Source organism: Penicillium hordei (assembly GCF_028827395.1).
Source record: "Penicillium hordei strain IBT 12815 chromosome Unknown utg000003l_segment0_segment0, whole genome shotgun sequence".
NCBI lineage: Eukaryota > Fungi > Ascomycota > Eurotiomycetes > Eurotiales > Aspergillaceae > Penicillium > Penicillium hordei.
Genome location: NW_026623144.1, coordinates 3,276,395 through 3,302,639, shown reverse-complemented (window position 1 = coordinate 3,302,639; position 26,245 = coordinate 3,276,395). Strand labels below are relative to the sequence as shown.

The window sequence follows — 26,245 nt, the reverse complement described above, 5'->3', positions numbered from 1 at the left end:
TGAATGATACTTTGGAATTAGTTCCCACAGATCAGCCCTGTAGATATATAGACCTGTAAATGCGTTACATATGTAGTTATTAGGTTGTACAAATGTAGTGAGTGGTGAAGATACATGTAAGTATAAAATTGTATCCCAGAGCATCCTGATTGGTTCCTGCAACGTCATTTTCCCCCCGACTCCCCCGACTCCGCGACTCCGAGCAACTTCAACCTTCACATCTACATGGCTTGACAACATATTAAAATCAAACTGCTTTTGAAATGCAGAATGCCGAAGCTGGTCTCTCTGCGCAAGTCTCTTCCTAATCAGCCGAAAAGCCTTATCTCTGGCCGGCTTTTTGCTTCGGTTTCGCGACAACGACTGGCGCAACTTCGTCATGGCCTTCTCAATGAGCCCTGGTTACCTCCAGCCTCAACTACGCCTTTACCAATCACATACTTCTCTCCGGCTTGGGTGCAGAGGGAGCATGGGGAAGGCCCTCGGAGAACCGATCACAAACCGCCAGATGAAAGAACCTTGAAACTCGGAAAAAGTGTGTACTCATTTCCTTTTTTTAAAAAAAAAAAAATACAAAGCCGCCTAACTAATTATTGAAGCTTTACGAACCCTCTCACCCCTCTTACCGACCATCTTGTACAACACCTTGCCCACCGAAATCCTTGCCCCGAGTGTTAATCTTCACCTATTCCCATCCACACATCCACACCTCCCCACTGTCAAAGGACGCACACTCTATCGCGCAGCACTATGGACTGTCCCGGTAGCATGGAGTAGCGTACCGTTAGTTGGCAACGTTAAATTACAAATTCTCAGCGAAAGGATCGTACGCGCCGGGACGCTGCTCGACCCCACGCATCACGGCACCCACCACGACTGCGGCGATGAGCGCCTACTAGTACGATGGAAAACCGAACCACGAACAGATAGCCGCCCCTTCCATGGCCCAGCATCTTCAGGTACCAATTTTACAACCTCAAAAACTGCCCCATCACAAAATAGCCATCTCTCGGCTTCCACAAACGGCACCAACAAAGGCTTGAGTGTCCTTCTCGGTGGTGAAGAGCCTATTTTCAAACTGTCAAAAGAAGAGCAGTTCACCGGTATCTTTATATTCTCTTTCGATGAGGAGGGTCGCATCCTGACTCATACTATCGAGCATGCCAATGAAGCGGACGGCTGGGACCGGACTGCTAAATTCGTGACTCTCACTGACTGGCTCATTGGCAAAGCACGTGGCTCGTTGGACCCGGCTGTCAACGCTGGACTTGCCATGGCAACTGGTCAAAATCATGGGTTTACTTCTGGTAATGGCCGGAGATCGTGACTGCACCCTCATATGCAATCACACCTTGAGCGAATCTCCTATTAAATGAAAAATCCCAAAGGCAATGAAAGAATGTACAATGACCGCTGTGTTTATGTATTCTTTTCTTTCTTTTTGTTCAGGGCGCACCAGGGCAACGGCATCTGGTGAGTGCCAAAGTACCATTTTGGCATTGAACTCCACTCTTTCACTTGGCCTTGTCTGCTGGCATCCTTGAGGCATACTATCGCCACTCTTCTGTATATTATACCCTAGACTAAACAAATCAGAAATCTATTAAATCACATTTTAAACAATGGAACAGCCCTTCTGTAACTCTGTAGGCAAAATTTCCTCTTATGTACCTATGCACATTACTCGGTCTTTTTGTGCAGAGCCGGTGACTTCAAAAAGCCGAAAACCGCCAGTGTAACGACACACATGGCAAACCCGCCAGCGGTATAAGCAGCCTCACGGCCAGCCCACCAAAACAGAGAGCAGAACACAATAGGACCGGCTGCCCTACCGGCCTGTCCCCAACCCCGCAAACGACCCATAACCGCCCCGCGATCTGCATCTTGCGCCTCGAAGCTGCCCAGGCTGTTGAGTGACGTGACAACCGTAGCGGTTGTTATCGCTAGCAGAGCACCGGCAGCATAGAGACCTGAGGGCGAAGAAACGCGAGCAAGACAGAAGAATGAGATGGTACAGGCCAGGACACCGGCTCGGAGGGTGACGAGCGGCGGGAGACGGCGCACCAGCGTACCCTGAAGGAGGGAGGCGACCAAGCCCATCAGGGACAAGAGACGTCCGTTCAATGCGGCCGGGCTGGCTGTTGTGGCTGATCCCGCGTAGAGTGTTGTAGTCAAGAAAGGGAGGGAGAACTCCAGACCGGAGAAGGGGAGTAGGAAGAGGAAGTGGAGAGCATTGAGGAGGGCCGGGTTGTTTGTATGGGTGCGTTTAGTGGCGGCACTGCTCTTCTCTTCTGTCTTCTTACTCGGCACAGCATTATTCTTTGCAGAGTTAGTCTCGCCCTCCTTGTGAAGCGTCGTCAAGCGGGGATGCGTCTCGGGCAAACAGGTCCAAAGATACACGGTTTCAATAAAGATTAGAACAAAGGACACAATTGCAGCGATAATGAACGGGTTCTCGGAAACCATATCAATACTACTGAGTGCCGCACCCAGCGCTGGCCCAAATGTGAATGCAACACTGAAACAGGCCCCGATCAGTGCCATAGAGGAGCCGCGGCGCTCCTCGTCTGTGATATCTGCCACTATGGCGTTGGCCATTTGCACATTTGCTTCGCTCAGGCCACCAACAATACGACTAGCGAGGAACATGCGGAAGTCCGTAGCTGACACCCACAGCGCGACACTCAAAAGGTTACCTAGCATGGAGGTGAGCAGGGCGCGACGGCGGCCATGGCGGTCAGATAGGCGGCCTATAACGGGTGCGGCGAAGGCTTGGAGGAGGGAGAACAAAGAGCCAAGGGCTCCGCCGAGGAGTACGATGTCATAGCGCGAGTCAATGGGGCGTGCGAAGGAATTTTTGTAGGCGTTTAGGTAGTGGAAGATGCGGTTGAGGAGGGAATCCGGGGACGGATCTTGCGCGCGATAGAACGACAGCAGCGAAGGGAAGAGGGGCAGAATAAATGTAAAGGAGATCTACAGGCACTGTTAGTTTTAAGTAAACGTGATTGTTGGCTTAGAGGGGCTAGCTTAGTCTTACCAAATCTAACAGCAGCGATAGTATCAACACCTTCAGCACCTCCTTTCGTTGGGCGCCAGCGATGGCCATTATTGCTGGCGCCGTATATACAATAGAAGATGTAAGGAAGAGTCCAGAAGCAAACAATGTGCGGAATGACAAGAATATCGAGAAGTTGACACTTGTACAAAGAGTAGAGTACAAAGATTATTTTTAATTAGATTGAATACGCCAGGAGCTCCACCGGGCGCAGGTATTCATTTCCTATCGTGGTTTAGCGCCTGGCCCTGAAAACGGGTTTCATCCAAGAACGCGCTAGTAATAAACGAATACGCATATTCAAAGTGCCTTTCAGGTGTATTCGGTTATTTTCATTAGGTCATACATAATTGCTCTGTATACAACATAGTTAACCAGTTTTGATTCGGTCTTTTGTAATAGCATTACAGTACGCTAACCCGAGCTATATACTAACTGGTTACAGTGACTACGCCAAACGTCTTAACAACACCTGGCCCCACACTCCCTTGATTATATAATTTTCTACCGGTAACTATAAAACCTCCATGAATTCATACTATGAGATCTAGTACGCTATATACCACCTCTGGCTCTCAATAATAGCTTCTACCCGATGCGGTATCGTCTCAGAGAGATACTCTAGGTGCCGTAACTCTAATTCATCCCATACCTAAGCATACAATAGCTTAAGGATCTTCAGTTAAGGCTAAGATAGCAATGTCGAAAGGGCCAAAACCCCTACTCTATACCGCGTTAGCATTTGAGGGGTACTGCTTCCTTCTAAGCGCCTAGCTAGCTAGGTCTATCTAGTCTATCCTGGTATTGTCCACGATTTTCTCTCTATTTTTAAGCGCCTAACTATCCGGTTTTCTTATCCTCTCCCGCCTTTTCTTCTACCTCATAAAAGTCTGACCAAAACCAATAGAAAGCAAGGTTGATAACAAGAATTAAAATCGATAAAGAAAAAATGGAGGGACGCCGAGTCTCCCTCAAGCGAAGCAGTGCGCTCTCCTTCCCTTCCATTAACACAAAGGGAGCATACAATCCCTAAGAAGTGTGAGCTATACTGACATTTCTATGCCAACTAGGAATGGACAGAGAGTGCACAATTTCGTGTAAAAGTTGAGGACACAACTTGGCTTCCTCGGCTCATCTTGAATTCGGTAATGGTGGTGCCTGTCATTTGCTAGAGGGCGGGCGCGGAACGTCTCACCACGGCCCGACCTGGTGCTTGATCCAGGATTTGTGCATGACCACCGGTGGTCTGCGTATGGAACTGAATCTGACCTGGAGCGTGGCCCAGGATTTGTTCAGGTACCGCAGCCTCGACCTCTACATACTGAGCGCGGCCATTCTACTATCTCCTCGGATTTGAAATCGCGTGCACGAACCTTTAGCTTAGGATGATGTGGGTGTCATGCGTAAGAACTTGAAGATTTGGGTCCGTGAGGTGAGATCGAAGGTTGAAGAGAGTATGTTCTTCAGATACTAAATGGGTTATATCTCCCACTTCCTGACAATTGATACAAGTTTTCGCAGCTTATAATGAATCTGCAGCAACGCCTGGGCCATATAGCGCCTTTCGCTAACTAGCGTACAGATAGAATTGGCCACTGGAAGACTACATCCCGCGCTGCCTTTCTGCAAAGATACTGATGACGAATTTGAAGATCGCTAGAATGAAAAATCCCGGCTATGTATTCATGCCTCACTTAGTGTTAGGTAGCTCGGTATACATACTGATTTGTCTATCTTTGGCTGTTAAGCAATAGGCATCTAATGGGCGGCTTGAAGAGTAAAACAAGAAATCTCAAATTGCATAAATGCTTTCCATACAACATAGACGAGAGGGGCCATATCCATGGAAGACCCTCGACCTCTCGCAAACGCTCTTTGTCGTAACTGATCATCAAATTGAACGACTCGACAATATTGCGCAATACCTAAAAGCCGAGCCCTACTCTCTTGTACTCAGGATTAGCGACCAATTCTAGTGAAAAGCCTTTGAGAAGGAACCAACATACTCTGTGATTTAATTCGACTCATAAGCCTTGTCGAACCACTCAGCAGCAGCATCCTCCTTGGGAGAACGCTTCTCGGAGTAGGCCTTGTCGAACCATTCGGCGGCTGCTTCAGTCCCCGAGCTAACAGGAACTGCAACCGCCAAAGATGCAGAAAGTGCAACAAATAAAGCAGACGAGAATCTTATTTTGATAATATGAGACTGAAACGGTGGACTTCGGGATGACTGTAAACTGAATGGAAAAGGAAACGTTCTTAGGGATAATAGAGCGGGAAAACAGCCCATATTTATAGAGCTTGAGAGAAGAACTCGTGTCTCTGAATGCCCAGCAGCAATTACGCTTACTCAAGCAATCTACGAACTCATAACCAGACAGAAGTTGATATTCCACCAATGATTCCTCGTAACTAAGAACTATGAGGCTAGCAGCTAGCCATTCTACCAATTTCCATATAGATAATGCCGCGTTTGCCGTCGTGATGCGACTTAAAAACAGAATATGTCGTCAATTGTAGGGATATCATTATCATCACAGGGATGTTTTCTTGAGCACGACCACTATTATGGAAATGAGGGTAACAGTGCATGAGTATCAATATCAACAAACATGGATTCATGGCCCCTAAGAGGTAGAAACAAAGGCTTTCCCACTTACAAGATACGTCCATAGATCGCTCGGTTGTGAGACTAAGGTCAGGTTACGAATTTTCCCCGATAAGGTAGATTATGTGTATGTCAGGCGGAAAAACTGTGATCAGTCTTACACCTATGACCCTGGCCAAATGAGGCCGGCAGACCACTCTAGGTGTTGTATTAAATACGAGTCTATTTCAGGCCTTAGGAGTCGTGAATGAGAATCGCCAGAATCTGTCAGTCCTTTCTTTGACCTTATTCCAAACCCTTCTCAAAAGTCCACTGAACTCACCATAATCCAAGAGCATCTATCTACCTTTTGAACAGAAGTCGAGATGGTCGCCATATCAGCTTACATGAGAGTTTCTCAATCTCAAGAAGAACCCTGTCCAGAAGAATATGAAGAGCAACAGGATTCACCTCTCATGGAGGTACAAAAATCGACCACCAATAGACAATGTTGCCGACCCCAAGTCTTCATGGCCATTTCAATTGCATTATTTGGAGGGGCATGTGTGCTGTTTGCTGCATTGCTCACCATTCTTGCACCCAGTGATCGGAAATGTGCAATGCGATTATCATCTTACTGTGGGTTTCAAGTTTCTCGGCTTAGATATTCTGATGTCTATGAAATATCTGCTAATCGCAACCTTTTAGCCCCATTACTAGAGGCAGTGGAATATTACGAGGTCGACTGGGCGAACAACTTCCATCAGGAGTCCATTTACCGGGGTTCACCAACTCCAGAGCTAGAACTCGCATGGGATCGTCTTTGGAGACGTAAGTATTGTATTTAATCCTATACTTTGAACAAGCTTCTGAAAACACTTAGAACACGATATCAACGTTCCGGTGAACAAGTTATCCTCACTCAATCGGTCGGTGGATACAAATTGGAAGCAGACACCCACGCAATATGGCGGAGGCGCCGAAGCTAATGTAGAAGTGTTTCATCAGCTGCATTGTCTGGTATGTGGATAAGGATCAGTTTGATAAATATAGCTAATAGGAACGAATTTGTCGTGTTAGAACATGATTCGACAGTACACGTACCTTGACTCCTACGAAGTGCCACCGGAGGGGTTTCAAAAATCCCCGGAAATGTCAAGAACACATGTCGACCACTGCATTGAGACGCTACGAATTCATCTCATGTGTGCAGGGGACGTGACACCTGTGCTGGTGCGGCTGGACGACTCCAAGCCGCTTGGGGCCGAGGCAGATTTCTCGACGCACCACAAATGTCGCCGGTTCGATAAATTGACTGAGTGGATGGAGATACACGCCATATGTACAGAGGAGGCTTAGCCTTCCCTAGATAGTGCCCCGTGGAAGGGTAGAATGGTGTAAATTGCACCGGCTAATGCCGGCGTGGCTTGATCTAGCCCTGCATGCCATGCCGCCTTGGCCTGCGGATGATCAGCCAGGTTTCAATTGAACATGCTTACCGAGAAAGACGTGCTATTCCATTCATACCCATAACGAGGCGTCCACAGACTACAGATTTTTGGTACAGCTCCAGGAGGGTGCTTTAGTGGACATGTCAACGAGGGGCGCCTCGCTAGTCGGATAGTTAACTAAATTTCTTACAAACCTGATTCCTTGCTTCATGTATTCACAAGCGGGTGGATCACCCCCCAAATACATAGTGAATGCGATAAATTACAACTTGATATCTCAACAACGATAGATAATATATGTTGTATAGTGACTCCGCAAAAGTGTTAGCACCCCTCTACTACCGCCTTCCGAAACCAGCATACCGCCTACTACCCCATGGCCTTTTATTGGTGAATATTTAACCGGCAGGATCTGGGGTGTTTACACTTTTGCGTTGTGACTCTAGCGTTCTACTTTCTTGAAATTGAGAAATGGTGCCAATGAGTCTTAAATAACCATCGGCAAATAAGGAGATAAAGTAAGAACATGGTTCTTGGTATATAAATGTAGAATATATCACATTTACTATGTGTTTGGGGGTAATCCACTCGCATGTAAAATACATATGCCCTTTGTCACGCATGTCTATTGTCCCGATCAAGGAGCCAGTACGGAGTACTGAGGCAAAAGCAGGGAAATAGTCAGTTAATGAATTTGGGCGCAGCCAGCGTCGTTTTCGACATCAGCTGGCGTCGACTAGCTTATCGCAACGCTCACAGCCAATCTAATCAGCCAGGGGTTGGTGCTTTTGCCAGACACGTAGGGCGCCGCAATCACACCTTCAGCACAGAGGATATTTTCAGCCTCTATCACATATTCCCTGGATTTTCTACCTGCGTAATGCTTTTCCCTCCATCTCTACTAACTCATCTTGTTCGCGTGCACCAAAAAAAGCGAAGATGCAGTGTGATATCTCTGCTGATACTCACTTCGGTCCAAGAGTGTCGCCTTGTCGTCGCGACTTCGACTTTACACTACTCTTCGAGCAGGGAATCCTCGCTTTAGTTCCCGATCTGTCATTCCTCATTCTATGCTTTTGTCGGTGGTATTTTATTCGCGGGGAGCGGAAAGAGATACGCCGCGGGGCGGTTAGCTCTTACAAGATGGTCGGTCTCCATTTTCGCTTTCCTAGAGCTCTCCAAGAAGCTTGCAGCTGATGTTATATAGATGTTCTATACGCTAATGCTGGCGCTGAAGATCGTTCTCCTTATTTTATGGTGTTTACCGCAGTTTCTGGTAACAAAGATCTCAGTTGCGTCCGCTACGGTGGGCATGATTAGCACTCTGGCGCTGTTACTACTTTCGCACTATGACCATGCACGTTCCCTAAAGCCTTCGAGTTTGATCTGCCTATATCTTCTGGGGAGCATCATATTTGAAATTGCGCAAGTACGGACTTTGTGGTTGTTCCATCCTATAAGCTACTCTCTCGCGGCGACAGCCACTGCTGCTCTCGTGGTCCGGTCCCTGTTGCTCGTATTGGAGACGAGCGAGAACAGAGACACTCTAAGCCCCCAAAACGGCCGTATTTCTCCAGAAAGTTTCACCGGGATCTTCAGTCAGAGTACCTACTGGTGGCTTAACGGGCTGTTTATAAGTGGCTTCCGAGACGAGCTATCCCTCGACGATCTCTATCCACTAGATGAGAAACTCTTGACTAAGTCTCTCATTTCCCGCGGTGATCAGCAATGGAAAGGTAACAAAGTTGACTTGGATGATTTGGATTAATAGAATTGGAGACTGACTCATGACTGCCAGAGAAACCCACTCGACGGCTAGCACTTTTCCGTAATATCATTTACGACTTGAAATGGACGGTAGCAGCGGCTGTCGCCCCTCGCCTTTGTTTGATTGGGTTCAAGTTTGCCCAGCCCTTTCTCATTAACGACCTCATCAATTACGTGTCCGACAACGACTCCAGTGAGGTATCCGGGGTCAAATATGGCTTCATCGGTGCGACAGTGTTAATTTACGTAGGGATAGCAGTAAGTAGTCCACACGTCCCTCACTGGATCGATTCCCTCGATTGCTGAACATTCTAGGTAAGCACTGCTTTGTTCAAGCGTCAAGTTATTCGTATGATCACTATGACTCGTAGATCGTTAGTTACGATGATATATGTGAAGACCCTTCGCCAAACTTCCGGTCGATGTCAAGAGACACGTTCGACCACCTTAATGAGCACCGACGTTGATCGGGTTGTCGCCGGGCTGTTGAACTTCCACGAGCTCTGGGCATCACCGGTAGAGATCGTGATTGCGCTTGTGCTTCTAAGCAGATCCGTTGGATACCCCTCGGCCGCCGCTCTGGCTGTTACTTTGGGTAGGTTCTTGCAAACTCAGCGATAAAAAAATATAGAAATAGAAGACTGACCAAAAAAAAAGTGAGCGTACTAGGGTCCTCCTATCTCGCACCTCGAATGCGGCAATGGCAAAAGATTTGGGTGCAAGCTGTTCAAGAGAGAGTCAGTTTCACTTCGGTGATACTCAAAGAACTGAGACAGATCAAAATGTTCGGTGTCGAGTCCGATATAGGACTTAAGATACACAAACTTCGCGAATTGGAACTACGTCAATCTAAGCCCTATCGATCAATGATTGTCGGTGTGAATGTTTTGAGCGCGCTATCGACTGCTATCACTCCCGCTGTGACAATAGCCGTGTATGCCGCTACACAGCTGAAGCTTAGGCTAGAGACACCTAGCACTGATATTGTGTTCACGTCTTTATCCTTAATTTCCCTTCTGACAACCCCCGTGGTGTTATTATCGGTCGCATGGACGAGATTCACATCCGCTACTGGCTGTTTTGATCGGATCCAAGAATTTCTTTACAAGGACAGCCGAGCGAATGAGGTCCTAGTAGAGAGTGAATGGGTAGCACCTGAGAACGTTTCAGGAACGAAGCTTAACTCAGTATCGGCTCAGTCCCAGCCCCTTGTTTGTATGGCTGACTGTAGCTTCAGCTTGGGCCTGGATAATCCAGCAATTCTTGATGGGATAACACTGAAGATACAGTATGCTTCATATACAGCGGTGACTGGCCCTATTGGCTCCGGCAAGTCATCCTTACTCGAAGCAATACTTGGCGAAATGTATCTAAGAGAAGGGAGTCTGTCCGTTAGTTCGGTCAAGGTGGCGTATTGCAAGCAAAATCCGTGGATATTCAATGGCACACTAAAAGCGAACATCATCGGGGAATCACACGCTGACGAGAAATGGCTCGAAGAGGTGCTATATGCTTGTGACCTGGATATTGAAGCCACAACACTTCCTCTCGGACTAGACACAGTAGCTGGGAGCTCAGGAGCTCAGCTAAGTGGAGGACAGAAGCAGCGAGTGGTAAATATACCGATAAAAATTCTCTTGGCTTTTTTTTCCTAGCTACTAATTTGCGTGGATTTAGGCTTTGGCCAGAGCAATCTACGCGAGGCCATCTTTACTGGTTTTAGATGACTGTTTTGGCCCCTTGGATACAGTGACATCGAGGATAGTCTTCCAACAAGTGCTCGGTCGTGCTGGCCTGGCCAGAAGGATCGGTATGGCTACCATTCTTGTGACAACAGCAGGTGAGTCTAATATGCTCATAAACAATTGCGGCGCTGATGGCTTTTTTTTTTTTTTTTGCATCAATAGTGCAACATTTGAAAGAAGCGGACAATCTGATTGTTCTTTCAAAAGATGGTCGCGTGGAAGCTCAAGGGCGTTTCGAAGAACTGGTGAAGAACAATGAGTACATACAGAGACTTTCTTTAATAAGCACCGAAGACAATAGTATCGAAGAAAGCGAAGAGAGTGTTTCCAGGCTCAAGGGAGTACAGGAAATGAAGCAAAAAGCCGGAGAGACTCAAAGAGATATAGTTCCTAATACACCCCGAGGTGGGAGGGACATCTCGCTCTATACCTACTATATCAGATCGTTTGGATGGTGGGTATTTGGGTTAACGGTAGTATTCGCATCTCTATTCGTGTTCTGCATTTCCTTTCCGCGTGAGTATCTCCGTGTATCCAGAGAAATAGTTGCTAAATATTCATTGCAGAGGTTATACTGAGCTGGTGGTGTGGCTCAGCCCCCCAAAAGAATTATATATATCTCGGTTCCTACGTCGGTATATCGTCTATCGCCATCATTGCGATAGCCGCTTTTATCGGGTATGTTTAACGCACTCTGCTCATGTTCGTAGAGGTTTCTCACGCTCTTAGATTCTTTTTTGTCTGGGCCGTTCCCAGGTCAGCTGTCCAGCTACATAGAATTTTTCTTGACGCGGTCATGAGGTGAGAGACCAAGACGCACCAGATATAGGTCTGAAGTTCTTACTGAAGAGCTTTCTAGGGCACCTTGGCCTAGCGTGGCTCGGATAGATACAGGTAATCTCATCAATAGGTAAGACATCTGTGAGACGCCACTAAATTTCATTTTCAATGGATACTGATTGCTTCTAGATTTAGCCAGGACATGTCACTTCTTGACATGCAGCTTCCTGTTGCATTCGGCATAAGTCTTCAGAGTTCGTGGTCTCCGATCCTTCAAAGTCGTTTAATCACAAGTACTGACTCTTGAGCAGACGTTTTGACTTGTATCGCACAAGGCGCCTTGATAGCTACTGGATCAGGCTACATGTCTGTCGTAATCCCCTTCTGCATTATGGCAGTATGGACAATCCAAGCTTTCTACTTGCGTACTTCACGGCAGATCAGACTCCTTGATCTAGAAGCAAAGGCTCCCCTTTACACCCAATTCTTGGAAACCATAGAGGGTCTTACGACTATCCGTGCACTTCATTGGCAGCATGAATTTGCACATCAAAATGCCGAGCTCCTCGACAGGTCCCAGAAGCCATTTTACACTATGTACTCCATTCAGCAGTGGCTACAGGTTGTTTTGGATCTCCTTATGGCGGGGCTTGCGACCGTTCTAGTTACATTGGCTATTTTTGTGAGCAAGAAGACTAGCTCTGGAGCCCTCGGCGTTGCTCTTGTGAACCTGCTTTCATTCAACGCAACATTGACATCCTTAATCACGAACTGGACACAGTTGGAGACTTCTCTAGGGGCAATTGTGAGAGTCAAACAATTTGTGACAGACCTGCAACTACAACCGGCTAGGAATGAGATAGCTTGTCCAGAGGGTTGGCCGTGGGAAGGTCGAGTGGAATTTCGAAAGGTTTCTGCGTCATATGGGTAAGTCTTTGAACATCACCTTCGTGGCAAGTCAATTGAACCAAGGACTAAGATTGCTCCTAGGGGACATGTTTCCACCCCTGTATTGCAAAGTGTCTCATTTAGCCTAGAGGGCGGCCAGAAGCTAGGTATTTGTGGGAGAACCGGAAGGTAAGGCTAGCAAAGCCCTTATGAATGAGTGACGACTAAACTCGACCAGTGGAAAGAGTTCTTTGCTTGCTTGCTTTTTCTCTCTCGTAACGATCACGTCTGGCGAAATCTTCATTGACGGTGTCGATATCTCAACTCTTCCCAGAGAGAAGCTTCACTCTGCATTGGTCCCAATTTCTCAAACCCCATTGGTTATTCCCGGTTCAATCCGTGAAAACCTTGCCTTGGGAATAACATCAACTATCGATGATTCGGCGATGGTATCTGCGTTGAAGGAAGTCGGACTTTGGCATCAAATTCGAGACCATGGTGGCCTGAGTGCGAACATCGATACAACTAATCTGTCCAATGGCCAAAGACAGATTTTATGCATTGCCCGTGCTATTCTATTTCCTGGTAGGATCATCATCATGGATGAGCCTACAGCTGGATTTGATGAGCATACCGAGAGATTGGCCACGGGGCTTCTTCGTGAGAAGCTGAAAGGACGGACTATAATCTCAATTACCCATCAAATCAATACTGTGATGGACTCGGATCTGGTCATGGTCATGAAGCACGGTACAGTACCTGAATTAGGAGCACCGCAAGAGCTTTTGAGTAGGCGGGGCATGTTTTGGCAGTTGTACTCGGCAAATACAATATAGAAATGTAGAATGAAAGCTTCAGACCAATGCATACCTGTTGAGATTCTCTCTATGCCCTAGTAACGGCTAGGAATGAGGGGACAAAGTCTCCTGTCGAACGGAGAGGAAGGAACTGGTATGACTTAATACCAAAAGCTTACTATATAGAGTAAGGTGGTAAAATGAGAGTGTATTATAAAGAGTATTAAACTATGTTGTAGTTACTATATAACCCATACATGCTCGTAGAGTGGGTCTATATATAGATCTTATATACACTAAGCGAGGGGAAATGATTGTCGGGATGGGGTATTTCTAGCTGACATTATTTATAGTCTTTACCTACTACCTAGCTTCCTAGATATACGTATCGGTCCTTCGCGAGCACATTAAGTGGTCTCATATAACTACGTTTATATATTACCGGATGCAGTATTATCTACCATTGATTATTGCCCACCTATTCAAGTAGTAAACTTTGTTCTGTCACATCAAACTGGCCCATACTGAAAGATAATGTTATCTAGGGGAAATCCTAGAAAGTAATGGTGCACTCATTATGATCAATTTCGATCTATGCCCGACCTAAGCCTGTCCACCGGTCCGTTCACAAGCGCCGATAAAACAATAGCCATAGAATACATATGTATGTCGTGGGAGAAGCTCCCTGGGGATCGGGAATATGCACGCTGAAAAAAATTGCAGGACATGGTCAAGAAGACTTTGGCAAAGCCAGACGAAGAGATCAAAGTGACTCTCCGTGAAGAAAATTCGTTGCGTTCGTGAGCCATCACATCGGACCAGAAATTGCCGAGGTCAGTCTCGAGAAGACAGATCTAGAAATCCCTCGTTGGAACACCACTTTCGAGACAAGATCCCAAAACCAGCAGGTTCTGACTGACATCCTAGGATTACCACTCTTACTCGCTGGTAGCAGGAGCTTCCGCCGAGCCAGAGGCAGGGCCACTTGCACCGCCTCGGCCACGTCCGCCACGACCGCCTCGTCGCCCACCACGTCCACGGCCCTCACCAGCACGACCCTCACTTCCACGGCCCTCACTACCACGGCCCTCACCAGCGCGGCCCTCAACAGCACGCTTAGCGTCATTCCGGCCTCGGCCACCACGCTGTCCGTGACGGCGGCGTCCAATAGACTTAGCACCGCTCTCGCCCTGCGTTGTAACATCGGCGCCAACGGAACCGTTGTTCAAACCCGCATCGGCGCTAGCCGGAGTAGCCTGGAGGCCAGTGTCGGTCTCATCAGGGTTGCGAGGAAGCTTGACCCATTCGCTGCTCTCATCGGCAGTAGGAGCCCAGGTTTGCTCCGCAATCGAGTTTCCAGCATCAGAAACCAGAGACTGTACAGGAGGGGCCAGCTGATCAGCCTCGGAAGCTGCAGGCACAGCCTGAGCGCCGAAAGAGGTATCCTGGAGCTCGGTCAATCCGGCGTTGGCCACGGTAGGGTCGGTTGTAGGGTCGGTGGTGGGGGTTGCCTCCGAGACAATTTCAGTAGTCTCCTCAGGGGGAGCGAACTTGTCAGATGCTTGCTTCACATCGCCGTCTAAAGGGATCGAATGTCAGCCAGCACATTCAATGATATTTGGTGGTGGTGATGATGGTGATGGTGGGGGTGGGGTTGTGGGTGGGGGATTCATTACTGACAGGTAAAATCAAGAGTGGCCCCCTCAACAGCATTGACCTTCTCATCAGCACCCTCGGCAATCTTCAGTAGCGAATTAACTGCAGACTGGTTGCCAGCATACACCTCGAATAGAACACCCTCGAAAGCACGGCTCTCGGTGGTGACAGCATCACCGTCGCGTCTAAGGATGGCCGCGGCGCACAAGAATTTAGTCACGGTGTAGAACTGCTGGCGCAATGCCTTCTTAGAGGCCTCAGTTGCATCAGCAATGGCGTTATTACGGACAGCTTCGAGCTCCGCCTCATGCGCCTTGACAAGCGCAGCCTTCTGAGCAGCTAGACGGTCTTCGTATTGGACAGCGAATTGTTTGTAGTGGCCAATCTGCTCCTCGGTCTGGGCAACGGTTGCCTGAAGGGTAGGCTTCTTCAGGACCTGTGCCTTCTGGTCATTGTTGATCTTCTTCTCCTCAATCAGTTGATCAAGCGACTTGTCGGGGTTTTCAGCGATGATGGCGTCGACTTTAGCGAGGGAGTTCTAATAAAAAAAGAAAACAGCAATGTTAGAAATGTATGAAAAGAAACAATTGAAACCAGAGAACATTCGACAATGACTCACCAACTTCTTCATGGCATTGCGAAGTGTCCTAAACGGGGCATACAGTTAGCTCACTTTCACGCGCGCAAAGACAATAACCGTGCAACCAGGTATAAGATTTTAGACATACTTCTGTAGCTCCTTCAAATAGCTGCTCTCTTGACCATCAGAGATGGGACTCTCGGGGTCCTTGCAGACGCTTGAAGCTCGGGAGCCCTTCTCCTCGTCCTTGAGCTTCTGGGTAGCGGAAGCGGGAGGCATGATGGGAATGTGGGTAACACAGATATTAAAGTATTTCCGAAAAGCTTGTACAGGTATGGAATGAAGAATTAAACGTGATAACGTTGAAGAAAAGATGGGTGTTATGAAGGAAGAATCAAGATGCGGGTCGGGAACCCTTTCTTGGTCGGTGTGGCCCACTGCCTTGGGGCTCTCTCTCTCTCTTTACGCGTTGCTAGCACGCGATTTAAGCAATTAAGCAATTGAACAATCACAGCACTGGCCTATGGATCTACGAATACGCAATTTACCAGATAACTGATTCATTATTTGATCATTTCTTCCATTGTATTGCCCCAGGGTATCATATTCACATTCGCCCACAACGCCATAATATCACAAAATGCAAGTCAATCTCAGTACAGTATTCCCCCCCCCGGCCTTTCATATCCACGCTAGGCAGGTCTTCTTCAGAAATGACAGATCGAGGTTGTATCCTGGGCTCGGCTATCCTTGGAATTTGCGCAGTGTTTTCTAAAGAAACCCCATACTTGTCAGCTATATGTTCTCACGAAACTTCCAGAGAAGCTTTTAGATCGACCTCAAACAACGCACCTCGGTAACTTTGCGCACAGTATTCGCTGAGATGTTCTTCTCGCCAGACTTGCGCGACCGAATCGATGCTTCGCGCATTAACCTACAGTATGTTAGTCCATTGCTAGTTCAATCACGTCGGCGGCGAGAACGAGAATCGGAGGGTTGTGGCCGGTGGACCAAGCCACAAGAATAGACGGAGACGTACTCTTGCATGAATAACATGTAATCCAAAAAGATCTACAAAACTAGTATTAGCAACTGGAGAATAGAGAGACTTCAACTTCATATTGGGACGGCCGCGTACCAGGATATCGGCATTCTTGCTCACGCTCCGATTGGAGTGGGCTTTGACAATGCGCTTGACTGTTCCTCGTGGATATAGTTTCTGAACTGCCGCCATTATGAGTAGAATAGAGGAGGTGGTGAAGTGGAAGACGTGTGCAATGTTCAATGTTCAATGTTTACCCCCCAAAAAGGATGTGGGGAGCTCCCGGGTAATGTGACCGAATGCCGTAATAATCTATTTCTTATGTAATTTGGTATTCGTATTTCCGGCTTGTCCGAAACATGAAACATGTGATTGATTTTCATCATACGATCTAATATCTAATATGTACATATGCATGGACGTATGTTGTATTAATAAATGCACCTTTATAACTATTGCTTAATATACACTTTAACGCAGTCGTCGAAGAATTCGCCAGGCTGAAACACCAGCAATTGAACCAATGGCTACACGCCAGGCCAGGAAAACCCAGATTGCCATGCGCAAGCGGTCATAATACCCGCGGAGCATGATCCCAACAGCATAAGAGGTCCCATCTGTTGCTTGATCTGTCGGACCATAATATCTTCCCACTCCGAGACCACCGATACCCACTTCATTGTGATCATGTTCGGTATTCGTCTCCTGTATGACTGGGAGTGCGGCCGTTTCGCTATCAGCGGCCGTATTACTAGGACGAGCACCCGATCTCACATTGAGTGCATTACGCTTCCGCAGGTTATAAGTCACAATGCTTATAATCAACCGCAGATCAGGCATGGTAAATGTGGGATATTTCCACAACTTCACAGCTTGATGGGGAGGGAGCATATCCAAGAAGTCGGCCAGGATGCCGAGGGTGAGACCCCAGAGGAGCAGCGGACGGGCAGTGTCACTCGAATCCGCTTGCCCACTCAAAAACCATCCCTTGACGCGCTGGGCCAGGGAAGGTTTGGGCGTATTCTCTTCAGGGACAAACCCTGGAGTTGTAGTGCATTGGTTGGTTTCCGACGGGAGGAGCCTCACGGCCGAGAACTGCATCCAGCCCATCAGAGACCGAACTGCAAGACGGGTCAGAAACCCGCCTTGTCGAGCGAAGCGCTGCGACATATCCACATATTCCACGGTCCGCAGCGATGGTGATAGGAGGGCGCGCAGGGGAATCCAATGTGTCGATGCTACTTCTGTGGGCTGTAATCTAAGAGTCGGGGAGTCGCTGCGAGTCGTGAGGAAAACGAAGGGACAAAGAACCATCAACCTGCAATTCAAGTCAGTGATCCAGTTTTCGACGGCGAAAGTGAATTGGGCATTCGTACGGTTCAGACCCCCAGCTGGTAGTAACTACCCGCTCAGGGAGATTGCCCACACTAATGGTATCCTCCGTTGTCAGATCTAAACCGATTTCCTCTGAAGCTTCCCTAATAGCTGCAGCTTTATCATCTGCATCTTCCGGGTCTCGCTTTCCGCCCGGTAGGGCAACATGACCAGTCCATCGGTCCCCCACGCGCGAAGCACGTTTGATAAACAGAACCTCCGGTTCACCGTGTTGGACCCATTGCTGTGAAAAGAACTCATCTAAACGTTGTTGGACTGGCTGAGAAGCATCTTTTGTGGAGGTTGAGCTGGGCCAATGGGCATAGGTTGGTCGTACCCGAATAATCAAGGCAACCGAGGCGCGTTTCTTGCAGGTTGGGGGGTTTTGGACGTAGGGATAAGGTTGACGATGTAGTTCGGCTAATACGTCATGCAGATGATGGGACAACCCCGGGGTTTGTCCAGACTTGGCCTCCATCAAGTTGTGTATATCTAATATTTCGATGTCAAAGGATCCCTGGATTGTGGACATTGGTATTGGAGAGGTTCATGTGCACGTACCTCTCTCCGGTCCCGACGGGGGGGCGATATCGGTCTAGCCCGTACTTCTGTACTTCTGTATTGTAAAGTGGTAAAATAACATACAATACCATCGGAATATAGATTATCCGACTAGCTAGTTCTAGCTAGTCATCCACTTGTCCATTGATGGATTCTGATTGGACCCATCCAACGAGCACGTGCGTCTATCGCTGGCTATCGAACGCTTTCAGTCTGGAAGCTGCGACATATCCATCGCTTAGTTTGAAGCTAATGAGCTATTTTTTTTTTGGCGTCTCATATTTCTTGATCTGCAACTGAATATCAGCTCTTGCTTTGCTTTTTCGAACCTAAAGATCAACCCTCAATTCTCTCTCTTATCTCTTCCTCCCTTTCGAAACCCCCCAATCAGAGGTGCACACCTGCTCTGAGTAACAACTGCACAACACCAATTACAACCGGACTGGCTCAAAATGCGGTTTGGGAAAACCCTCCGTACTGCAGTGTACCCTCCCTGGAAAGGGAAGTACATTGACTACACCAAGCTTAAGACCTTGCTGAGAGAGAATGATGTCACCCGGAACGGAGAAGACGCCAGTGACTCCGATGACGATCAATGGACTGAGCAAGATGAGGAAGCCTTTGTGCAGGAACTGCTCAATGTAGAACTGGACAAGGTAAATTCTTTTCAAGCAGAGACATCGCAGCAACTCCGAGAACGGACAACGGCATGCGAAGTTAAACTTCGGCCATTGGCATCTACTCCGGAGCAAGAAACGCCTATCCTCGATGAACAAAAGAAAAGGGCTATTGCCTCAGAAGTTCTGCAAGAACTCGATAATATCACCAAGGAAGTCAGTGCCTTGGAAAAGTACAGCCGAATCAATTTCACTGGCTTCCTTAAGGCTGCAAAGAAGCATGATCGCAAACGAGGTGCCCGGTACCGGGTGAAGCCTTTGCTCCAAGTGCGACTGTCGCAACTGCCTTTCAACTCGGAGGACTATTCACCGTTGGTCCATCGGCTCTCGGTGATGTACTCCTTTGTTCGAGAGACCCTTAGCCATGACATTGTGCAACCAAGAGAGACAGAGCATGGATTTGGCCGTGAGACCTATTCGTCTTACAAATTCTGGGTTCACTCAGACAACGTTTTGGAGGTCAAGACTCACATCCTTCGCCGACTGCCGGTTCTTATCTACAGACCGGGAACTTCTAAGGATCTCGATACCATGACTGAAGACCCTACCATTACGTCCCTCTATTTTGATTCCCCTCAGTTTGATCTCTACAATCAAAAGGTCGCACGGGCACCCGAAGCCGGCTCTTTGCGACTGCGTTGGACGGGATCACTAAAGGACAAACCTACCATCTCGTTGGAAAAGAAGATTGTCACCGACGACGACGAAAGTCGACAAGTCAAGGTACAGCTCAAAGACAAGCACATTAAGGAATTCTTGGACGGCGAGTATCGCTTCGATAAAAAGCTCCATCGCATGGAGGATTCAAACAATGGCGAGTCGGCGGCCGCCGAGGCTTTGAAAAAGGACGTGGATGAGCTGCAGTCCTTCATCAAGGACAATGACCTGCAACCCATGCTCCGGGCCAACTACACCCGCACCGCCTTTCAAATTCCTGGCAATGATCGCATTCGTATTTCCCTCGATACCAACCTTGCGCTCATTCGGGAAGATGCCCTCGATAGCGAACGTCCATGTCGCGATCCAGCTGAGTGGCACCGTACCGACTTGGACAATGCCGATATGACCTATCCCTTCAATGCTGTCAGAACTGGAGAGATCACTCGCTTCCCTCACGCATTGCTCGAGATCCAGCTTCGAGGAAAGGCCCATAACACCGAGTGGGTCAAGGACTTGATGGTCTCCCACCTTGTCAAGGATGCCCCCCGCTTCTCCAAGTTCGTCCACGGCGTTGCATCACTATTTGAAGACCATGTCAATAGCTTCCCCTTCTGGCTTGGTGAACTTGAAAGTGATATTCGCCGTGATCCGGAAACCGCATTCCATGAGGAGCAAGAGCGACTTGCTCGACGAGCGGAGGAGAACATAGCAGTGGGAAGTTTCATGGGAGACGCGCGCAGCCCAGGCGTTCGCCCACAGGTCGGGTCACCTTACCACCAATACTCTCATACGGGTTCTCCCTCAGCCATACGGAGATCCTCGGCAGTCATCGAACCTGCTGCGCGGCCTCCGCGTCCATCAATCCCAGAGCCCCAGCGCCATGATACTGAACCCGCTCCCGAACCAGAGGAAGAATCAGAGCCGCCCACTCACCTCGAGTCCATCTTTCAATTCTTTGGGCTATCTCCTCAGCGCTGGCTTGGGGAACCTGTCTCTCTACCGCCTGGCGTTCGACACCCCGGCGTCTGGATCAAAGATGCGGGACCCGTTCGTGTGGAAAGTAAGGTTTACCTTGCCAACCAGCGAACATTCATCAAATGGCTTCACATCAGTATCCTCCTGTCGAGTTTATCACTGGGCCTCTACAATGCTGCTGGCAAGCACAACCAGGTAGCCCAGGCACTGGCTGTTGTCTACACCTTCTTTGCCATCTTCGCCGCAGTCTGGGGATGGTTCATATACGAGAAACGGGCCCGTCTCATCCGCCAGCGGAGTGGAAAGGACCTAGACAATATGTTCGGTCCTATCGTAGTCTGCATCGGTTTGGCAGTTGCCTTGGTCCTGAACTTTGTCTTCAAGGTTAGACTTTCCAGTTGTTTTGTTTCAACCCTATCTTTTCGCTAACTCGTCAATTCGTTAATAGTACTCCTCGGCACTCAGTCAAGGCCGCAACTACCCGCTTCCTAATGTGCCTGTTCACTCTAATTCATCGGCTATTTTCGACAGCAGCTCGGGAGGTTCGTGGAATAACTTAAACCAGGCCCAACAGGTTTTGTAATAGTCTTTCTGGGTTTTTTCTTAATTGAACATGTGTTCTGTGGAGCTTTGGTGTAATTGTTGGATAATAGCGTGTACCTCAAAATAACATCCTTCAGGGACACTTGTGATTTATATCAATTACTTCTCTTATCCAATGCATATATTATTATCCAAACAAATACAAAGCACTCATTTAGAAGATGCGAGATCCCAAAACATAAAGAGACATCTGGAAACCACCTGAAGTCCCGACCTCGGGAGTCCGGAATGTCAAACGCTTACAAATCGACTGTCATTCCCAACATCAAAAGCAATGTTCCAAAAATACAAAAATACAAAGCAAAGGATATCCCAAGTTTAAACCCATTATCTCTCTATCCCTCACATTTTCAACACAATGACGAACTTCCAGATCCAGATTATTTCAGATACCGTCTGCCCAGTAAGTATTCCAACCATGTAACACTGATTTATACCCATCCACCCAAAACGACCGCAAATCCACATACTAACCATATATTAAAAAAGTGGTGCTACGTCGGTTACCGCCGCCTCTCGCGAGCAATAACCACCCATCAAGCTACGTACCCAGCAGACACATTTAGCCTGCACTGGAAAGCATTCTACCTCAACCCGGCATCAGCCGAGTACCCCGGCGTGAACAAAGCCGAGATGTACATCCGGAAATTCGGGGCTGAACGCTTTGAAGCGATGTCCGCGCGCCTATCCGCCGTGGGCAAGGGCGAAGGTATCCAGTTTAGTTTCGGCGGGAATACTGGTCTCACGCGGGACTCGCATCGCTTGCTTTGGTTTGCTGGGCAACGGGAGGCTGAAGAGGTAGCTAAGAAGGAGGGTGCGGATGGGGTTGTTGGTGGGTTGCAGACGAGGGTTGCGGAGCAGCTGTTTCGGGCTTATTTCGAGGAGGAGAAGAACATTACTGACTTGAAGGTTCTTGTGGAGGCGGGTGTTGGGGCGGGATTGGATCGGGAGACTGTGAAGAAGTTGTTGGATGAGGATGTCGGTGCTCAGGAGGTTGATCTGGAGGCCAAGACGGCGGCCAGAAGGTTGGTTTCTGGTGTGCCGTATATATCGGTGCAAGGGAAATATCATGTTGAGGGGGCCGATGAGCCTGAGGTCTTTATTGACATCTTTGGGAAGGTGAAGGCCGAGCAGAAGGACTAAAGAATGTTGGAAGGAACTTCATATATTTCTAGGGCAGTCAGAACGCTCTATCCTATGGTTATGTTGAACGATGTCAATGTTATTATAATCGTCTGTATTGTGCTATCGACACGCCGTAGCAAGTAAAGCTATTTAGACTAGCAAAAGCGTAGCTAATTCTATCTTGGCGCATTTGTGTGTCAAAGATATCTGCACGAAAGTAGAATGTCGAGGTAGAGAAAGTGATCTGTCACTTCCAGCCAATAAAGCTAGCATCCCAGGTCATGAAAGTACACAGATTAACGCCTGTCATGCAACGAGTGTCTGGGTCATCTGCGGAAAAAAAGAAATCCCTCTGCCCCAAAAATGAAAAGGAAGCATAGATAATACATAATCAAGACGCAAATAGGAAATAGGAAATAAAAACCTAGGATAAAGAAAGCCCAGTAAAGAACAAAAACAGTGGGGAAGACTGTAAAATGACCAGACCGGCAAAAGTCAAGTCATCCCGCAAAAGAAGTCATGATAGATCGTAGCAAGTCATGGAATTTTGAAACTCCATGTTCAAATTCCGGGGGCATTCAGTGGGTCGTCTGTGCTTTGACCTGATGCAGTTCGTAATCGGGAAGGTAATCGAACCAGTCGGTCTCAGGGTTATAGCGGTATGCCTTGAACTCTACTCCATATGGCTTAGGCTCAAGCATGTACAGAACGCCCAGCGGAACATCGAGGTCAGCAACCTCATCACGCTTCAGACCACGGAAGTAGGCCAGGAGCACACGAGCAACGGATCTATGTCCGACCAGGAGCACATGGTCTGTAGTACGCTCTATCTCAACAATGACGGTGCGTGATCGATTGATGATGTCAAGGTAGCTTTCTCCACCTGGTCCAGGGTATCGGTAGAAGAGCTTGTCTCTCTTGCGGTGGGCGTACTCCTCGGGGTACTGCTCTTGGATTTCCTTGTATGTCATGCCTTCCATCTTGCCGGAATGGATTTCGTCCAGCATCCTCATCTGCTTCACATCGTAGTCATCTTCATTGAAGTATTCGGCAGTTTGAACGGAGCGTTGCATCATGGAGGACCAGACACAGAAGTTGCGTGGCCCTTCCTGAGGAAGATAAGATGGGTTGGGAGGTGTGATGTCACCAGCTCGCGGCGGGAAGTGCTTGAGAAGGTCTTTCTGACGCTGATATGCCTCCCACTGCTGCCGTTGGTGATCCACGAAGCGAGCCAAAGCCTTGGCGTACCTTCTCCCGTTCTCGCTGAGGTCAGAGTCACCGCCGATGCGACCTGCGGCATCGTCCAAACTTTCGCCGTGCCGTGTGATCCAAATTTGGCGTGGAGAGAGATTGAAATTGAGTAGGTAGTAGACGACTTGAGAAGCAAGGAAACCATGGGTCTGGTGAGCGACGACTTTACGACCGACATCGATCATCTGGATGAAAGCCATACGATGCTTCTCCTCGTATTCGCCGAGAGGCACGTAGGACTTTTCGTAGAGAGCAACACGCTTCTTGAAATCTTCAAGTGCCTCGGTTGGGTCCTGGCCTTTGTAGTCGGGGCCAGAAAGTTTCAGGCGCATGTTAGCCTCAAGCAAATCCTGATCCACGCAGCTGCTTTCAAGGAACAGGATGTTGAGTTCTGGACCAGCGCGATTACGAATATGGTCAACAATCGCTTTACGGCGTTCCATGGTGCTGTTGGTCGCATCAAGGATACCAATGCTACCACCTTCCTCCAAAATATACTCAAGCAATTCATCAAGAGTATCCAGTGCGACTTGCTCTCTCATCTTGACGGCACGCTGGTTCTGGGGGTCAAAGAAGTTGGCGGTCTGGTCCATTGGTTCAGGGGAAGCTTCATTGATAGCTTCTTCATTCTCACGAGATTGTGCAGGGCCCGCGTCGATCGAGGGCACAACAGTACTATCGTTTTGAGAAACCTGTTCGGGCTCTTCTCCGTTCACGAGGATCTTGGTCGGCACCACTGGAGGGGGAAGCGGTGCCTCGTTCTCTAGCGGGGAGGCGTCTGATGGGTTCAGAGTGGTGCCAACGCTGACACTCAACCGGCGCACCGAGTCAACGAGATCTTTGTGGAAAGCACTTGGTTTCCGATCCTGGCCACGATCAAGCGGGGCGGGTGAGGGGGACTTTCCGGCGGCCACACGGCGACGCTGTCCAACATTGAAGATTTCAGTGTCATGTTGGAGCCAATTTAAGTAGCGGGCCAGCTTCTTCGTAATGTAACTTTTGCCTCGGGCCGGGAGGCCAACCATGACAATGACAAGCTTTGCACCAACATCTCGCTGGGCAATGCGGCCATCTGGAGACACCTTGGACTTGGTCAATCCGGGGATATCGAGAGTAGTTGCACGCACTCGAGAGGGGGTCCCAGGAGGGTGATAAAGGCCCGATCTGCAAGGATCATATTAGTCACAGTTCGCCAAGTATATCCATGCAGGTCCCAAGACAGTGAACGTAAAACAACGGGTGGGAGTCCGGGGTAAAGTAGATTAGGTCAGAATAAGGCTGCAAAGAACCCCGGAACTGGACTGATCCCGAGGTGAGCCGATCAAATCTCGCTCTGATAGGATGATAGGATCAAACATAGTAAAGTCCAAAGGTTCTAGACAAAAAAAAAAGAGAGAAACAATGCTCACATCTGTGGAGACGGAGGTGCGGTAGAAACCGGAGTGTCTGCCAAAGCGGCTCCGACTCCGCCCTTGGGCGGCAGTGACGATTTGTGGGAATCGGAATGCAGGTCATTACCTAGCGCTCGGTTGACGACAGTTTTCGGAGGCATAAGAGCTCCTTCTTTCCCCGATCCCGAGCCATTCGATGTGCCGTTGGGTTTAATATTATTCCTCTGATCCCCCGTCTCAGGCGAAACGGCCGACGTCATGGCCGACCGGGCAATGCTAGAATGTTGCGCCATCCCCTAGGGGGATGTTCTGTGGGTGTGTTTTATTAAGAAGGGTATTGTTGCTCTCAGAGCTATTTCTCACAAGGTCTTCGAGTTGATAAGGACTTGTGTCACACCTGGGCCAGATAAAAAAAAAAAGTTGGTGAGAGAAAGGAGAGAAAAGAAAGTGCGCCCACGGAGGTTTGGATGAGTCAACCAACGGGAACACCTGATATTGACCACTTGGGATATTCAAGGAGCTTTGAGATATTCAAGGGATAAAAGAATCAAAGTGGTTGGGGGTTTTTTCTGATATGGAGTTCTTTTTTTTTCAAAAATATTTTATGTGCCTTTTTTGGGTTGCATGTGGGGGTACAATATCACTCAAGGATAGCGTAGTGCCAAGTACGTCAAAAGGAGAGATCTTAACTCAAGAGATACCTTTGAAATGATGAAATCACGCAGCAGGTTAGACTTAGTTCATAGGGTGGATCGATGGCTTAAAGATCGTCCATATATGATGTCAAAGGAAGTGTAAGTATACAGAGGGGGAAAGAGAAATGATATTAAATTATGATATGGAGATGCAAGATGCTCAGATATAATCTAGGATTAAACAGCTCTTAAGGACATCATATTAGATAGGTTTCACCAAACCATGCAAGATGCATCGGTCCTATCTCTAATGGAGAATGCTTGGCTAAAAGCATACGGGAGTACAGGTGAGAGTACGGAGTACAGTTTCGAGAAAACACAGTGGAACCTCGAACCATACTCAATCTCACCCCTGTGCAATTTGCCCTGTGATCTCCTCATAATCCACCGAAATGCTCGGAGCCGTTGGGTTTCCCGTCTTGGTAAGGAGTTGGCAGTGCACCCCTAGTTGATTCCAGATATGGCCGACTCAACAAAAGTACAAAAGCACACATAATACTCCGTATTTGGAATCGAACTCAGCAATGAATCAAACATAACTATTGGGAACACCTTGTGTGACCTGAGTCTCACCGCTCGGGCTGG

At 48.2% G+C, this 26,245-nt stretch overlaps 11 protein-coding genes across 11 annotated transcripts; 5 read left to right on the top strand and 6 right to left on the bottom strand.

Annotated features, from left to right (window-relative positions):
- Nucleotides 1-270: 270 nt before the first annotated feature.
- Nucleotides 271-1,327, top strand: N7537_006477 (uncharacterized protein; the record flags this gene model as incomplete). The annotated part of the gene is made up of 2 exons (XM_056897534.1): nucleotides 271-535; nucleotides 600-1,327. 2 exons carry the CDS (start codon nucleotides 271-273, stop codon nucleotides 1,325-1,327), a joined length of 993 nt encoding a protein of 330 aa, XP_056753319.1.
- Nucleotides 1,328-1,680: 353 nt separating this feature from the next.
- On the bottom strand, nucleotides 1,681-3,106 carry N7537_006476 (putative tetracycline transporter; the record flags this gene model as incomplete). The annotated part of the gene is made up of 2 exons (XM_056897533.1): nucleotides 1,681-2,973; nucleotides 3,038-3,106. 2 exons carry the CDS (start codon nucleotides 3,104-3,106, stop codon nucleotides 1,681-1,683), a joined length of 1,362 nt encoding a protein of 453 aa, XP_056753318.1.
- A 1,963-nt stretch (nucleotides 3,107-5,069) lies between these two features.
- On the bottom strand, nucleotides 5,070-5,345 carry N7537_006475 (uncharacterized protein; the record flags this gene model as incomplete). The annotated part of the gene is made up of 1 exon (XM_056897532.1): nucleotides 5,070-5,345. One exon carries the CDS (start codon nucleotides 5,343-5,345, stop codon nucleotides 5,070-5,072), a length of 276 nt encoding a protein of 91 aa, XP_056753317.1.
- Nucleotides 5,346-6,262: 917 nt separating this feature from the next.
- Nucleotides 6,263-7,001, top strand: N7537_006474 (oxidase ustYa family protein; the record flags this gene model as incomplete). The annotated part of the gene is made up of 4 exons (XM_056897531.1): nucleotides 6,263-6,281; nucleotides 6,351-6,473; nucleotides 6,526-6,662; nucleotides 6,723-7,001. 4 exons carry the CDS (start codon nucleotides 6,263-6,265, stop codon nucleotides 6,999-7,001), a joined length of 558 nt encoding a protein of 185 aa, XP_056753316.1.
- Nucleotides 7,002-8,032: 1,031 nt separating this feature from the next.
- N7537_006473 (ABC transporter integral membrane type 1) lies at nucleotides 8,033-13,109 on the top strand (the record flags this gene model as incomplete). The annotated part of the gene is made up of 9 exons (XM_056897530.1): nucleotides 8,033-8,239; nucleotides 8,301-8,829; nucleotides 8,892-9,118; nucleotides 9,176-9,455; nucleotides 9,518-10,473; nucleotides 10,538-10,700; nucleotides 11,697-12,312; nucleotides 12,376-12,462; nucleotides 12,512-13,109. The coding sequence occupies 9 exons, from the start codon at nucleotides 8,033-8,035 to the stop codon at nucleotides 13,107-13,109; spliced, it is 3,663 nt and encodes a 1,220-aa protein (XP_056753315.1).
- Nucleotides 13,110-14,008: 899 nt separating this feature from the next.
- Nucleotides 14,009-15,690, bottom strand: N7537_006472 (uncharacterized protein; the record flags this gene model as incomplete). The annotated part of the gene is made up of 4 exons (XM_056897529.1): nucleotides 15,455-15,690; nucleotides 15,346-15,373; nucleotides 14,751-15,264; nucleotides 14,009-14,649 (listed from the first exon to the last, which is right to left on the bottom strand). Exons 1-4 carry the CDS (start codon nucleotides 15,583-15,585, stop codon nucleotides 14,009-14,011), a joined length of 1,314 nt encoding a protein of 437 aa, XP_056753314.1. The 5' UTR covers nucleotides 15,586-15,690.
- A 444-nt stretch (nucleotides 15,691-16,134) lies between these two features.
- On the bottom strand, nucleotides 16,135-16,540 carry N7537_006471 (uncharacterized protein; the record flags this gene model as incomplete). The annotated part of the gene is made up of 3 exons (XM_056897528.1): nucleotides 16,135-16,240; nucleotides 16,346-16,377; nucleotides 16,445-16,540. 3 exons carry the CDS (start codon nucleotides 16,538-16,540, stop codon nucleotides 16,135-16,137), a joined length of 234 nt encoding a protein of 77 aa, XP_056753313.1.
- Nucleotides 16,541-16,819: 279 nt separating this feature from the next.
- Nucleotides 16,820-18,254, bottom strand: N7537_006470 (NUDIX hydrolase; the record flags this gene model as incomplete). The annotated part of the gene is made up of 2 exons (XM_056897527.1): nucleotides 16,820-17,666; nucleotides 17,725-18,254. The coding sequence occupies 2 exons, from the start codon at nucleotides 18,252-18,254 to the stop codon at nucleotides 16,820-16,822; spliced, it is 1,377 nt and encodes a 458-aa protein (XP_056753312.1).
- A 481-nt stretch (nucleotides 18,255-18,735) lies between these two features.
- On the top strand, nucleotides 18,736-21,178 carry N7537_006469 (SPX domain protein; the record flags this gene model as incomplete). The annotated part of the gene is made up of 2 exons (XM_056897526.1): nucleotides 18,736-20,979; nucleotides 21,044-21,178. The coding sequence occupies 2 exons, from the start codon at nucleotides 18,736-18,738 to the stop codon at nucleotides 21,176-21,178; spliced, it is 2,379 nt and encodes a 792-aa protein (XP_056753311.1).
- A 378-nt stretch (nucleotides 21,179-21,556) lies between these two features.
- Nucleotides 21,557-22,341, top strand: N7537_006468 (DsbA family oxidoreductase; the record flags this gene model as incomplete). Its single annotated transcript, XM_056897525.1, has 2 exons — nucleotides 21,557-21,601; nucleotides 21,688-22,341. 2 exons carry the CDS (start codon nucleotides 21,557-21,559, stop codon nucleotides 22,339-22,341), a joined length of 699 nt encoding a protein of 232 aa, XP_056753310.1.
- A 560-nt stretch (nucleotides 22,342-22,901) lies between these two features.
- N7537_006467 (6-phosphofructo-2-kinase PFK26) lies at nucleotides 22,902-25,279 on the bottom strand (the record flags this gene model as incomplete). The annotated part of the gene is made up of 2 exons (XM_056897524.1): nucleotides 24,984-25,279; nucleotides 22,902-24,738 (listed from the first exon to the last, which is right to left on the bottom strand). The coding sequence occupies exons 1-2, from the start codon at nucleotides 25,256-25,258 to the stop codon at nucleotides 22,902-22,904; spliced, it is 2,112 nt and encodes a 703-aa protein (XP_056753309.1). The 5' UTR covers nucleotides 25,259-25,279.
- Between the last annotated feature and the right edge of the window lie 966 nt (nucleotides 25,280-26,245).